Raw genomic sequence first — 16,530 nt, forward strand, 5'->3', positions numbered from 1 at the left:
AAAAAGCCACAAACTTTATTAGAAATCTGATTAAATTCTCTTTCTAAACATGTTATAACAATTAGAGGTATGATGCAAAACGTTCGAGCTATGATGCTGGGAAGTGAAACTGACGTTCCGAAATGTTTATTCACACCGGCCTAATGTACTTCCATTCGTACTTTTTTTTTCTTATCGGCTACAACAAACATCGGTGAATTAGTTGACATAGTTTTTATGGCTATATATATATATATATATGTTTGAGTGGCGAAAATAAGGCGAGAATACATGTTTTCATGGGGGGGGGGGGGCTGTCAGAGAGGCAGGTGGAATAAAATCATGAGCCAGAAAACTTACCGAAACTTATCATGCGCAAGAAGGTTAAATCTAGCTAAATCAGAGGGGAAGCTTACTTGAATCTCTGTCAAAAACAGCAGGGGACTCAAACTGGAGGAAATCGTGAACAGAGTTGATGCTGGAGTGAAGTCCCCTAATATTGCATCATGCTATAAAATACCATGTTATACAGTACGCAAATAAAATGTATACTGTCTGTTCTATACAGATGCTCATTCAATCCATCCATTATTCTTCTACATTATTCATGCATATGCATATGAAAATATAGCTAATAAAATTTTTTTTAGATTCCCCATCCTGCACAAAATTATTGGACATGAGGTAAAATGCTACATAACCCTTGAACAGGAGGAGGACTTAGAATTACCAAACATACCTAACCATATGGATAGATACGATTCAGGTTTCATATCACTAAGCTTATGTGTAACAATACTTTTTTGGTCATCCATACTTGTAAGGACAGTGCACACAATCATGCAAATTTAACACACCTGAATTCCAAAGGAGGTTTCTGTTTCATGGCGCTTGACAAGTGCCCACTCACTCTGCGAACCCTGAAGCAAACAGGAAGCCATAGCCATCTCACTGCAAGTAATGTCAGCACCATACTCCTTGCACACTCGTCGGAATGGTAAGTTGCCAAGCGTTGTCAGTGGTGCCAGATACAGCTTGTCATGCCAAATGATCTATAAAGATTAAATCAATCTTTCATCATCCTAAGCCAACTTCCCATATTCACATGGGGTTGAGATTCAGAAGGCAGCTCTCTGATTACTACAAAGAACTTAAATCAGAGGCGAAATGCACTCTGACCCTCCTCTCCACTGGAAGAAAAGCAGAGATGTGGATATTGTGTAGGTAATAAAATACCAGTATTTCTACTGAAAGGAGGGAATATACAGAGAGCGTGAAATACATTATGAGACTAGTGAAGAAAAAAATTACTGAAGTAAATGATGATCTAGAATGAAAATGTATACCCTACTAGTGTACTATGAAAACAGAAATCTACCTATCTATATACCTAGGCTGCTTCCCCCAAAGAGAGGGAGGTAGCCGAGACAGGATGACACACTCCCAATTTACTCATCCACACAAACAAATTCATTTGCATCTTAGCCCCAAGGGAAGAAGGGACAGATCCTCACCACGCCACACTACACGAGGGTCAACTGTGCAGTGCAATCAGTGACATCCGCAGCAGGGTCCGACAGCAGAGCTGGTTTACCCCTGCCACATAATAATGGACCCATCCCCTTACCCACACCTATGGGTGAATATCCCCTCAAGGCTGTGTCATCATTTATTCATTCGCAATTTCTCTCTAATCATTTCTATGACACACAGCCACTCTTCCTTGTTCAACAGACATCCCTCTCACATCCAACACTATCTTCACACTGTCCATCACTCCTATTTGTGGTCTTTCTCTCAGCCTTACACCTCTCACATCTGATCTAGTTGTCTTTTTCACCAATCGCTCATCATCCATTTTCTCCATATGCCCAGACCATCTGCTCAACTCAATCAGCCATCTCCCGCACAACTCCAGTTCTCCTTCGCACTTCATCATTTCTCACTCGATCCATACGCGTTACTCCACACACACTCCTCAGACATCTCATCTCCATTGCATTCAAACTTTTCCTCTCAGCTACACCCATTTTCCATGTTTCAGCCCCATATAATGCAGTCGATAACACAACACCCTCATACAGCCTTGTCATTACAACCATTCAAAGCAAATGACATCTAAACACTTTTTTCATTCCTCCCAGCACCTTTCCTATTTCATTCATTCTAAAGTTCACTTCTGCATCTATTCTTCCATCCACAGCAACATGCAACCCTAAATACTTAAAACAATCTACCTCCTCATCCAACTCACCAATCAAAACTATATTCCTCCTCCTACCATCTACCAACCACGTACACTTCATCACTTTGCTCTTATTCTCATTTACTCTCAATTTCCTCCTTTCATGCACCCTTCCAGACTCCTCTACCAACTGTCTCAATCTCTCCTCTGAATCAGCCACCAGTGCAGTACCATCTGCAAACAGCAGCTGCTTCAGATTCCACTCACTACCATCAACATTCACCAGACTCAATCCCCCACCTAACACTCTTGCATTCACCTGCCTTACAACACCATCAACATAAACAATCAAGGCGACATCACACATCCCTGCCACAGCCCCACTCTCGCAGGAAACCAAGCACTCACAGTATTTCCCACTCTTACACACGTTCTACTATTTACATAAAAACTTTTCACTCCTTTTAGCAACCTACCATCATGTCCATGCAATCTTAAAACAGTCCACAAAGCCTCCCTATCAATTCTCTCATATGCTTTCTCTGAATCCATGAATGGCCAAAACACATCCTTACCTTTCGCTAAATAGGAAACTACATTGGAAAAATGTGTAAAATGTAGGAATGTTCGGAAAAATGTGGAAAAATGGGAGGGATGGGGGTTGAAGAATGGATGCAAACTAAGGGAGATGGTGGTTAAGTGGTTACAGATGACATCCACCAATATGATGTCCTAAAAGATGATAATCTGATTCCAAGCTGGAGCAGGGAACAGTTAGAATATCTAAATCTCATTAAAGGAAACTTTAGCTAATGATTTTCCATGGGATCCACAGACGTGTCATACAAATATCATCATCACCATCATCATTCTAGCCTATTTTTCCCACCTTAGGACAGGGTTAGGTAGGGTCCATAAAAACGGAATGAGAAAGCACAATTGAAGGAGAAATATCAATGACATACCAATGAAATTGGCCAGGCACTTGTTCACTTACCATTCAAGCCCACAGAATACTGACCCTACTTTGCAGGCTTAACTATATATATATATATATATATATATATATATATATATATATATATATATATATATTTTTTTTTTGATGCACTTGAAACACCTGCCAGACTAGACCAAGAAGGGATATGGCCAAATCTTCAAACAAGTGGAGGAATCTTTGATCCTGACTCAGGACTAGATGCTATATATAGATGGACACATAGGTGGATAGATATATAGATACAGTACAATTATAGACAGAGAGAGAGAGTGAGATATAGTATAGACAGATATATACATATATATATATATATATATATATATATATATATAGATATATAAAAAGAGTCAAATATACAGTATACCGGCATATATATATATATATATATATATATATATATATATATATATAAATATATATAATCATCATCATCTGGACCTCCTTTCCCACCCTAGGGCAGGATGAGGAGTAGCAATGTCCAGACGGCCCAAATTTGCCCAATCCAATGGGCCATGTTTCCATTCAATCATCATTCAAGCCCTCGGAATCCTGGCTCTATCGGATACACCAAATACATTCACCACAGTCTGTAGCTTCATATAAATGTACCCGACTGAGCCAATCTGGACGCTGCCATTTTAAAAAGGGGTGCCAAATCCCGGATTATGCACTTCTCTTCACAACATTCATCCAGCCAACTCGATCTCTTGTCAGTTCCCTTGCCTCACTGACTTCCAAACATCTCTTCCTCACACACTCATCCACCATATCTCTCCACCTTCTCCTCAGCCTACCTCGCCTCCTCCCTCCTTCAAATTCACTCAGATATACCTTTTTCACCACTCTATTGTTATCCATTCTCTCCACGAGACTATACCATCTCAGTACATTCTCTTTGATTCTGGTGTCCACCGACTTCCTCACTCCACACCTTTCACGAATCACATTATTTTGTATCCTATCCACCCTCTGCACTCCACACACATTCCTCGCAGTCCCATCTCCACTGCTCTTACTCCTGACTTTTTCTTTTCATGCCACACCATAGTCTCATATCCATATGTTAAAGCTGTCACTAATACTCTTTCATGTAAGCCTAGTGCAGCTGAAACACTCAAGCCTCTATTTCTTATCAAGGCCTTCATTGCACCAGCTACTTTTCTTCCTTGTGTCACTCTACTTTCAACTTCTTTTGCACATATTCCTCTCTCTTCTGTCACAGTACCCAGGTATTTGAATTCTCTCACCAATTCCAGTCTCTCTCCATTCACTGTAACATTGCACTGGGAGTCACCTTCTCACTTAATAACCATCACTGTACTCTTTTCTACACTTACTCTCAAGGCATGACGCTCACAGACATCAACAAAACTCTGCACTAGCCTACCAAGTTCTTGTCCGGTATTTGCAAGTAGTACTGCATCATCAGCATACACCAAATTTGAGATATTCCATCCATCACCATTCATTACCAACGCCATCCCTCTCTCCATTACTCATGTTTTTACTTCTCTCATGACCCCATGCATATATATATTGAACAACCGTGGGGACACCACATAACCCTGTCGTATACCAACACCGATCATGAACTATTCACTTAGATGCCCATTAACCTTAAACATGCTTCACTACCATCATAACAACTCTTCATGGCACCTAGCAGCTTACCATCTACACCGCACATGCGCAAAACTTTCCACAATCCTTCTCTGTCCACTTTGTCAGATGCTTTTTCCAGATCCATAAATGCCATTAATACCTTATGGCCCTTCTCACAACCTTCTCCGTTATCTGTCTGACTGCAAATATTTGATCTACACACCCTCTGCCACTCCTAAAGCTACCCTGCTCAACACTCACTAGGACTTCTGATAATCTGTCTATAATAATTCCTCCATATATATATCTATATCTATTTATCTATATATAGAGAGATATAGATAGATAGATAGATCCATCCATCCACCATCAAATCCTATGTTGCATATATATATATATATATATATATATAGAGAGAGAGAGAGAGAGAGAGAGAGAGAGAGAGAGAGATCCATCCATCCACCATCAAATCCTATGTTGCATATATATATATATATATATATATATATATATATGTACAATACATTATAAATATATATATATATATATATATATATATATATATATATATATATATATATATATACAGTAAAAGTCCAATATTTCGGCATCCAATTCCCCGGCAAATCTGACATTTCGGCAGTTTTGAGAAATAGTCCCATTTACGAAAATCTCCGATCGTTCGGCAGATTCTCCGATTTTTTTCGTCAGTCTTGAAATTCTCCATGAGGCTCGCCAGCTAGCTACCCGCCTTTACCCGCCTTAGTGAGTGAGATAGTGAAAGTGATGGAACGAGTCTACCACTGCCATGAAGCTCAGAGGCTAGCTCTTTCTCCTATAGCATAAAGAGAGGACAAACATGTAGTGAGTCTAGCATGGGAAAGAGAATCTGTTTCGCCATTCTTCCGCCATTCTTCCGAGTTGTTGCCGTGCTGCTGCCGACTTCTCTTGATTCTTCTGTGTGCTTTGTGAACTTCGTACCGAAATACCTCTGAAATTACTATTCGAGTGTGCTGTAAGCACCGTAACATCAGACAGGAGCTTTGTACCACCTGAGTGGACCAGCCGTGTGTTGTGAACAGTATAAACATCTGCGTGCTTTGAAAATGGCCTCCACGTGTGGAAAGTTAACTGGTGTTAGCAAGAAGCGTACACATAAGATGTGGACTTCTTCCAGCAGTAGCAGACTCCAATCAACCCCTTCTATTGTACATATGTAAATAAGGAACCTACTATAAGTTTAGGTAAGTGCATGTGAACTTGTAGGCCTACTGCACCATTACATTTATATACAGTATGTTCACTAATTTCTTTATTTTTCATATTCATGTATAGTACTGTATTCATTACAGTATTGTACAGTATCAAACAGTATACAGTACTCTCTCCAAACACATTTGTAATGATATGAGTAATGATGACAGTGTTCACCGAAACATATGAGGTACTGAGTGGGTAGGGTTTTCGATAATTCGGCAATTTTGATATTTCGGCACTTGCCTGGTCCCATAGATGCCGAAAAATCGGACTTCTACTGTATATATATATATATATATATATATATATATATATATATATATATACTGTATATACTGTATATTATATATATCTATCTATCTATCTATTGCCAGACGCCTCAATCCCGTTTGGGGTGGCCACAAACAAATCGCCTCCAAGTCGCCCTGTCCCCCGCCATTTCACTGCCCTGCTCCCAACTCACACCCCCCTCTCTCATATACCTCTCCACCCCATCCCTCCATCTCATCCTCGGCCTCCCCCTCCCTCTTCCCCCCTCCACCTCACTCACATACACTCTCTTCGTCAGTCTTTCACCCTCCATCCTCTCCACATGGCCAAACCACCTCAGTGTGTTCCTCATAACGCTTCCTATCACATCCACATCCACACCACAACGCTCCTTTATATCCTCATTCGTCAGCCTGTCTCTCCACGTGACTCCACAGGCTCCTCTTAAATAACTCATTTCACGAATCACATTATTTTGTATCCTATCCATATATATATATATATATATATATATATATATATATATATATATATATATATATATATATATATATATATACTGTATATTATATATATATATATATATATATATATATATATATATATATATATATATATATATATATATATATATATATATATATATATATATATATATATATATATATATATATATATATATATATATATATATATATATATATATATATATATATATATATATATATATATATATATATATATATATATATATATATATATATATATATATATATATATATATATATATATATATATATATATATATATATATATACATATATACTGTATATTATATATATATATATACTGTATATATATATATATATATATATATATATATATATATATATATATATATATTTAAAACCCATTGGATCCAAGAGCTGCTGGGCGAGGCACTGCACCAGGAGGGCGCTAAGCCCGCCGCCCTCCGCCTGTCGGCTCACAGTCGCGAGGCACTGCACCAGGAGGGCGCTAAGCCCGCCGCCCTCCGCCTGTCGGCTCACAGTCGCGAGGCTCATAGGTCCCTACCTGGGGGTTCCCTACTATATTAACTTTTGAAAAATCCCAGTTCTGTCCTGCACTGAGGACACTGGCCTCCAATGGGTTAAAGAAACTGACAGATTTGCCAGTCATTAACCCACTGGATCCCACAGCTGCTAGGCAAGGCACTGCACTGGGAGGGTGCTAAGCCCACCGCCCTCCGCCTATCGGCTCATAGTTGCGAGGCTCGTGGGTCCCTAGCTGGGGGTTCCCTACTATATTAACTTTTGAAAAATCCAAGTTCCGTCCTACACTGAGGACACTGGCCTCCAGTGGGTTAAAGAAACTGACAGATTTGCAAGTCATTAACCCACTGGATCCCAGAGCTGCTGGGCGAGGCACTGCACTGGGAGGATGCTAAGCGTACCGCCCTCTGCCTATCGGCTCATAGTCGCGAGGCTCGTGGGTCCCTACCCAGGGGTTCCCTACTATATTAACTTTTGAAAATTTCCAGTTCCGTCCTACACTGAGGACTCTGGGCTCCAATGGATTAAAGAAACTGACAGATTTGCCAGTCAGTAAAGAAACTGACAGATTTGCCAGTCATTAACCCATTGGATCCCAGAGTTGCTGGGCAAGGCACTGCACTGGGAGAGTGCTAAGCATACCGCCCTCCGCCTATCGGTTCATAGTCGCAAAGCTCATAGGTCCGTACCCAGAGGTTCCCTGCTATATTAACTTTTGAAAAATCCAAGTTCCGCCCTACACTGAGGACACTGGCCTCCGATAGGTTAAAGAAACTGACAGATTTGCCAGTCATTAACCCATTGGATCCCATAGCTGCTGGGCAAGGCACTGAACTGGGAGGGTGCTAGGTGCACCACCCTCCGCCTATCGGCTCATAGTCGCAAGGCTCACAGGTACCCACCCAGGGGTTCCCTACTATATTAACTTTTGAAAAATCCCAGTTCCGTCCTACACTGAGGACACTGGCCTCCAATGGGTTAAAGAAACTGACAGATTTGCCAGTCATTAACCCATTGCATCCCAGGGCTGCTGGGCAGGGCACTGCAATGGGAGGGTGCTAAGTGCATTGCCCTCTGCCTATTGGCTCATAGTCGCGAGGCTCATAGGTCCCCACCCGGGGGTTCCCTACTACAGGGATATTAACTTTTGAAAAATCCCAGTTCCGTCCTGCACTTAGGACACTGGCCTCCAATGGGTTAAAGAAACTGAAAGATTTGCCAGTCATTAACCCATTGCATCCCAGGGCTGCTGGGCGAGGCACTGCAATGGGAGGGTGCTAAATGCATTGCCCTCCGCCTATTGGCTCAGTCACGAAGGCTCATAGGTCCCTACCCAGGGGTTCCCTACTTTATTAACTTTTGAAAAATCGCAGTTCCGTCCTACACTGAGGACACTGGCCTCCAATGGGTTAAAGAAACTGACAGATTTGCCAGTCATTAACCCACTGGATCCCAGAGCTGCTGGGCGAGGCACTGCACTGGGAGGATGCTAAGCGTACCGCCCTCTACCTATCGGCTCATAGTCGCGAGCCTCATGGGTCACTATCCGGGGGTTCCCTACTATATTAACTTTTGAAAATTCCCAGTTCCGTCCTACACTGAGGACACTGGGCTCCAGTGGGTTAAAGAAACTGACAGATTTGCCAGTCACTGAAGAAACTGACAGATTTACCAGACATTAACCCATTGGATCCCAGAGCTGCTGGGCGAGGCACTGCACTGGGAGGGTGCTAAGTGTACCGTCCTCTGCCTATTGGCTCATAGTCGCGAAGCTCATAGGTCCGTACCCGGGGTTCCCTACTTTATATAATCTTTTGAAAATTCCCAGTTCCGTCCAATACTGGGGACACTGGGCTCCAATAGGATATATATATTTATATATACAGTATATATATATATATATATATATATATATATATATATTTATATATATATATATATATATATATAAATATATACACACTGTATATATAAATATATATATATATATATATATATATATATATATATATATATATATATACACACAGTACAGTATATGTATATATAATATAAAGTATATAAGTACATATATATATATATATATATATATATATATATATATATATATATATATATATATATATATATATATATATATATATGTATATATATATATATATATATATATATATATATATATATATATATATACAGTACAGTATATATACTGTATATATATAATATAAAGTATATAAGTACATATATATATATATATATATTTATATATATATATATATATATATATATATATATTTATATATATATATACACAGTACAGTACATGCATATATATATAGTATACAGTATATAATTACATATACAGTAGGTTCGCACAGTGCGCATCATCACAGTGCGCGATTCGCATTGTGCGCGAGTGACCAAAAATCATAACCAAAAACCCTTGAATGCGTGAGTTTACCGCACAGAACGCGAGGCAGAGGCAAGGAGTGGCTCAAAAACGCCATTTTCTATTAGTGTGCGACCATCCCTCAAACGGCGCGTCACATGTCGTCATGTTGATGCACAGAAATTCCCGGGCATTCTACTGCACAGCTTGGGGTACAAGGGAGCGGGCGTGACATAACAGTCCTGGCTCGTGCACTGTGCGGATCCACTCTCTACAGCTAACCTGTCGTGTACAACGTGTGGTGTTTTGTGCTGCTCCATCCTTGCCTGTACTTCGCTGCACCATGGCTCCAACCCCAAGAGTTAAGAAACTTCTAACGCACGCCACCAAGTTAAAATATCATTAAGATGAAGGAGGAGGGTCAAGGAAACACTTCTATCGGGAGAGCCCTGGGACTGGCTGAATCTACACTGAGAACTGTGTGAAACCGTGAAGCCATAAAGGCTGTAGTGAAGACGTACGGTGCCTCTGACCTAGACGGCCGTTCGCGGGTGGGAAATTGTGCTATGATACTAATGGAGCGCTATCTTGCCACCTTCATAATGAGGAAGGAAAAGGACGATGTTCCACTGAATGGAAGATTTGTCGGAACCAAGCCCAGCTCTTTTACAAGGCAGCATTTCGCAGGTTAAAAGTGGAAAAACCTTTCAGGACATCGGTTGGATGGCTGGACCGTTTTCTCAAGTGAAAGGAACTCCATTACATGAAAGTGTCTGGTGAACATGCCTCTGCCGACGAGCTGGCCGCGAGAGACTATCCTGCGATATTTAGAGCGATTATTGAAGAGGGACAGTACACCAAGGACCATATCTACAACATCGATGAAACGTCGTTATATTACAAGGCCATGCCCAAATCAACTTACATCGCTAAAAGACAGAAACAAGCCCCTGGTCGCAAGCTCCAGAAGTGTAAGATGACGGTAATGTTCGCTGTAAACCTGTCTGGGAGCCACAAGATGAGGCCAGTTGTTGTACACACAGCTTCACACCCAAGGTGCTACAAAAACCTCATGAACATGGATGCAAGTGGCGTGTATTGGTACAAGTCCGCAAGTGGTTGGATGACCGGGAACATTATGGCAGACTGGTTAACGAGGCGGTGTGTCCCTGATGCCAGGGGCCAAGTGTCGGAAACTGGGCATTCCATTTAAGATGCTCCTAGTGCTTGATAATGCACCAAGTCACCCTCCATACCTTGCAGATCTGCATAAGGATTGTCGTATTGTGTTTCTGCCGCCCCGCACGACATCACTAGTGCAGCCACTGGATCAAGAACTAATTGCCACTGTGAAGCACTTCTACCACGAGCAAGTGTACGACTACCTACGCAGGAAGACCGACACACAAGAGGAGCTTCATGCCCTACAAGATCACGACGAAGACCTTGATGAGGCATCTGCTCCCGTTCCATCTCCACCAGCACCTGTATCTCGACCTGCCACAGATGCCATGACTGTTGAGGCATTTTGGCGTAATTTTACGGTGAAGGACGCAGTTGAATTTCTCCTACAAGCCTGGCACCAGATTACACCTGCAACGGTGAACCATGCGTGGCGAATGCTTGTGCCTCACTTATGCACGACCCAGGAGACGGCCATTCAACCACTGGCAGAGGCTGAGGCAGCAACACTGACAGCAGCACAAGCTATACCAGGTTTCGATGATGTTACATTGGCGGACATACAAGAAGTGCACACTGCTACTGAGGAACAGCCTACCGAGGAAGTGTTACAATGGATAGATGAGGCTGACGCAGAGCCCGATGCCAGGCAGAGTCAAGCTGAGCAGCCTAGCATGATGGAAGGCAGGACTGAGCTGTGTATGTCAAACATTAGCAAGATCCTTGCTGCCGTGGATAAGCTCAAGGAAGAGGTGAAGGAACAGGAAGTGAGCAACTTAAGAACGGAGGAATTTCTGGTTGGTATCAACAAACTCTTCCATTTTTACACAGACCGGCACAGGGAAGAAATAAACAGGAGAAGACAGACGCTCATAACAAGCTACACACAGCAGGCTCAAGTTGGTGAAATTGCGACATCGTCTGCTCCTGTTCCTGTTGAGGATGAAGAGGATGCAGTCAGAAGTGTCAGCATTGGACTTTGAAGGGTTTATGGCCGAAGTGAGTGACTTTGATACTCCTGGGGAAGGTGCTCAAGAGGAGTCTGTGGCGAGAAGTGTTGGTGCGGTGGGAGGTGCAGTGGGGAGTGCGGCGCTGTAAGTGTTGCCGCACCTCAGAACCCCTGTTATTTAAGGTCATCAGCCCTGTTGTCTACAGTTGTTAAGGTGACTACCCATATTTTTGGTATTGAAGCTATAGCTTTAGTACAATGTCTGAAAAATATGACCTTTATTATGTCTCTAAAGGCCAAAAATTGTCCAGGTATGAGGGGGTACCGCCCATATGTAATTATTCCCATAAGATTATGTATTCCCAGTATGCGAATTCTCAATGGGCGAGGTCGTGGACCCCCCAATCTCTCGCGCACTGTGCGAGCCTACTCTATATACATACATATATATATATATATATATATATATATGTATACACAGCACAGTATATATATATATACATACATATATATATATATATATATATATATATGTATACACAGCACAGTATATATATATATATAGAATACAGTATATAATTACATATACAGTAATCACTCCAATATCCGACGTAATAGAGCCACAGGTAGGTCCGGTTATTGGTTTTGTCCAGATATTGGGCCCCAGCTTATGGACTTGTACTTATGGACCCTAACTCAGAGAAACACCTATACAACTCCCTCTGGACATGCATAGCACCTATTTAAGACCCAAATCACACCAATAAGGCACATAAATGACTGAAATAAATGCAAAAGAAACATAAAATGAGAGTTTAGAAGTATGTTCATACATTAATAAACATTCTGGTACTTATGGACCCTACCCTAGCCTAACTCAGAAAAACACATTCCTACTGCACATGCATAGCTACTAACACCCTATTCTCACCAATAAAGGACATTAAAGAGTGAAATGAGGTAAGTATAGTATGGAAAAAAGTACAGTATGAAACATTCTGGCTACTTACAGCAAGTCCCTGGCCACCTCGATGAATAACCGCCTCCTCTCGGACTCTGACAGTAAGAACGATTTCCTGAAGCACTTGCAGTACACTGTTCCTAAAGTCTTGCACTGAACTTAGTCAATAACACACAGAAGTCCGTTCTCCTCACAGTGTGCACTTTTGTCTAAATAATGCTCCACTGTAACTTACTAAGTGTTGCACTTTAACTTTTCCCATTCTTTTCATTTCCACAGCCAAAACAAACAAGTCTATTTACGTTAAATTTTTTTCTATAGAGTCTTTTCTCTCACAACTTTAAATCCTTAACACAACACACTGTTTTTTTCACTGCACAACACTCAAAATTTCCGTGTGGTCTAGTGGAGAAGTTCTTGCTGTTTATTCACTGTCAGGCGACCTAGAGGTGCATCGCTGGGTCGTGGTGATGGCGTACCCACTGCAGAGGACTCTGAAGACAGCCGCAAACTCACGTCAAGCGGTGACTCCACCGTGGCTGATGTGCTGGGCTGTGGCTCGGAGCATGAGGGCCTGTCTTGGGGAGGCAATGGAGTGGAGCCAGGGCTGGGCACAGCGGGGGTCACGGGCCTGAAAAAACTGTCAATCGTTGATTGACGCAATGACCGACGATTCTGACGATTGATGATGCGCTGCCTGAAAGCATGCACTTCCTCCACGAGTCCCAAGGGCCCCATCTCCCTGTCGCAGTCCGGGTGTTCCAGGTAGTCTAGGACGAACTCTAGATGTTCCCGGAGTGCGCTCAGCTTGGGGATGGCTGGAGTAGTGTCCTGCTGAGGGGGGTCCGCATCATCGTCGCCATCCTCGTCGGAATCTTCAAGCTGGGTACTGACACCTGCAACTGTAGATGCGATCTCGATATCAGACAATGTCTGGTACCCAGGATCGCCCTCGTCGTCATCCAACCACTCACGCACATCGTCCACATCAACATCGTCACCATGCGTTAGTAGCCGTGCATGGAAGTCATCCACGTCAAACCCTAGAAAATCGTACTCCACATCCGTTCCGAGAAGCAGACGAGACCAATCATTTTCTAGGGTCTTGACAGGGACTTCCTTCCATGCACTGGCCCAGTTGTACAGAGCAGACTTGATGTTGTTGCGGTGAAGGTTTTCCAAAGTCCGCTGGCCTCGTGTGTCCCGTCCCTCCCTGCGCTCGTCCTCGTCCTCGAGAACAACCATCACCTCGTCCAGGAACTTCCGGCGGTATAGGCGCTTTGTTGCCACGATCACTCCTTGGTCCATTGGTTGGATGAGAGCAGTCATATTAGGTGGCAGAAACATGCACCTAATACAACCATTCTCAGCCACCAAGTCCTTGTCGCACGGGTGGGCAGGTGCATTGTCGAGGAGAAGGAGGGCCTTTACCTGGTCGTGCGGGATTCCCAGTGTCTTCGTCTGGTAATTGATGACCTCCTTGACGAAGTGGCGGTGGAACCAGTCTTTGAAGATCTGGGCTGTAAACCATGCCTTCAAAGAATGGTACCAGACGACAGGAAGGACATCCATCACCCCATGAAGACACCGAGGCTGCTTTGTACAGGCAACAATTACGGGCTTAAGCCGGTGCATGCCATTAGCACTGGCACAACACAAAGCAGATATCCGTTGCTTGGAGAGCTTGCGGCCAGGTACACGCTCCTCCGTCTCCTCGGCTAGAGTGTTCGTTGGCAAAGAGTGATAGAATAAACCAGTTTCGTCAGCACTATAGACTTGACCGAGAGTGAGGCCCTCCCTGTCGATCGAGCCTTTCACCTTGTGCCGAAACTCGTCAACTCCATCCTCATTAGCGTCCAAAGCTTCGCCATGAGCTTTACGGTTGGTAAGGCCATGCTGTAACTTGAATGCGAAGAGCCAACCCTCAGATGCCTTGAAGTTTAGGGCGTCATGAAGCCTGGCGAACTTCTCAGCAGCAGCCTTCAGCTCTGTTCCACGTACCATCACGCCAGCAGAACTTTGCTGTCGATACCAAATCAACGTGGAGTGGTCGATTTCAGCAAACTTGGGAGTAAACATCACCTTCCTCTCCACGTTGCATTTGCTTCTCGACGAGAAGTCAGCCGTGTACTGCATGAGTTTGTCTCGGGATCTCTTGATATCGAACAAAGTAGTTCGGGCCAGGTTGAACTCGCGGAGGATGCGGGAAGAAGACCACCACGCATCTACTTTCTCCAATATCTCCCGTTTCTTCTCCAGAGTCAACACCACTCTCTTCCTCTTCTCAGGCGGTGGGGCCATCATCACACACACTAATAGGAGGCCCGAGAGCAGCAGGAGTGCCTGAAGCAGGTAAGGAACCACCACAAAAGCGAGTACGTGGGCAGCCATGACGGTGACCGCGCACTCGCGACGAGAGACAGGCGGAAAGTGGGGAGGATGCAACGGCGCTCTATCGGATGTCGGAGGAATGACGCGCCACAACAAAGCTGTCCCGCGCCAAGTTCAAATTATGGGCGGGAAAAATTCGGGTTTTTTTCGAATTTTTTTTGCGGTTTTCGGACCATTTTGGGAATATTGGATCCCGGGACGATTATGTCCGGTTAGTGGGGATGTTCGGATATTGGTCGTTCGGATATTAGAGGGATTACATTTACATATACTGTATAGATTATATATATATATATATATATATATATATATATATATATATATATATTTTCATTCATTCATCATTCAATCCTACCGCAGTTGGTCCCCACATTTAAGATGAGAGTGACCAGCCTCACTCATCCCTGAGTGGCATTACATGATCAATCAACCCCAACCATCCCTTGGATATAAACCTTCACCGGCTCAATCCGACTGGATCGCAATAATTACTCACTAAACCACCAGGCCCCAAAATCTGGTTATATGGTTACCACCTAGCGTAGTAAATGGCTTCCTGGAGTACAGGAAACCATTTGGCTTGTCACATATATATATATATATATATATATATATATATATATATATATATATATACACACACACACTCAACCCCCTGCTATCGCGCCTAATTGGTCACAGGAAACGCGTGTGATAGCTGAATACGTGATAGCTGAACTGAACAATCAATGGGAAAATTTCTAATTGGTTTTTCAGTGGCCCATTTTTCTAACTTTTAACCACTTTATGCCTACAATTTCCTGCCAATCTCTCCTCTAACATGAAATAAAGCATTATCATATTAATAATAACAGTATAATGAATAAATAAACAACATATACGGCCATCAAACTTTTACACGGCTTGGGTGGTTTGATGGGTTCCGAGGCTTGGGAGTGGCTTAGTTACCGCCGGATCTCTTTGGCTGTCTCCAGTTCTTTAGTGTCCACAGCTAAAGGGGGTATCACATGGTACCTTATATCAGGAATGGCTGAAGAACATTTAAGTGGAACAAAACTTGGACGCTATCACACACATTCCTCACACTGTCGTCAGAGCCCCGTCTCAGTTGTAAACATGTGATTACTTTATCAACATCACAGTTTTTTCGGCATAAGAAATATTAACTCTTTATAAGGGTTTCAAAACGACTGATATTTATTCTAAAATATAATATTAATAAATATTCAGTGTTAGGCTAAATTTCAATGCTGTAGTACGATATATTCTTTCGAGCCGAATGGGTTTTGGTCACTGTTTTGCCTGTCGTGTCC

At 42.6% G+C, this 16,530-nt stretch overlaps 1 protein-coding gene across 1 annotated transcript in view; it reads right to left on the reverse strand.

The window, feature by feature from the left end:
* Dus3 (Dihydrouridine synthase 3) overlaps positions 1-16,530 on the reverse strand; it is a 329,322-nt gene that overhangs the window by 145,551 nt on the left and 167,241 nt on the right. Inside the window, exon 6 of the mRNA XM_080275728.1 lies at positions 837-1,031. Coding sequence (XP_080131854.1) covers positions 837-1,031 — 195 coding nt within the window. The remainder of the gene's footprint in view (positions 1-836; positions 1,032-16,530) is intronic.

The sequence above is a fragment of the Coenobita brevimanus genome, chromosome 62 (assembly GCF_032717465.1).
Source record: "Coenobita brevimanus isolate Jiangsu-jjx chromosome 62, ASM3271746v2, whole genome shotgun sequence".
Taxonomy (NCBI): domain Eukaryota; kingdom Metazoa; phylum Arthropoda; class Malacostraca; order Decapoda; family Coenobitidae; genus Coenobita; species Coenobita brevimanus.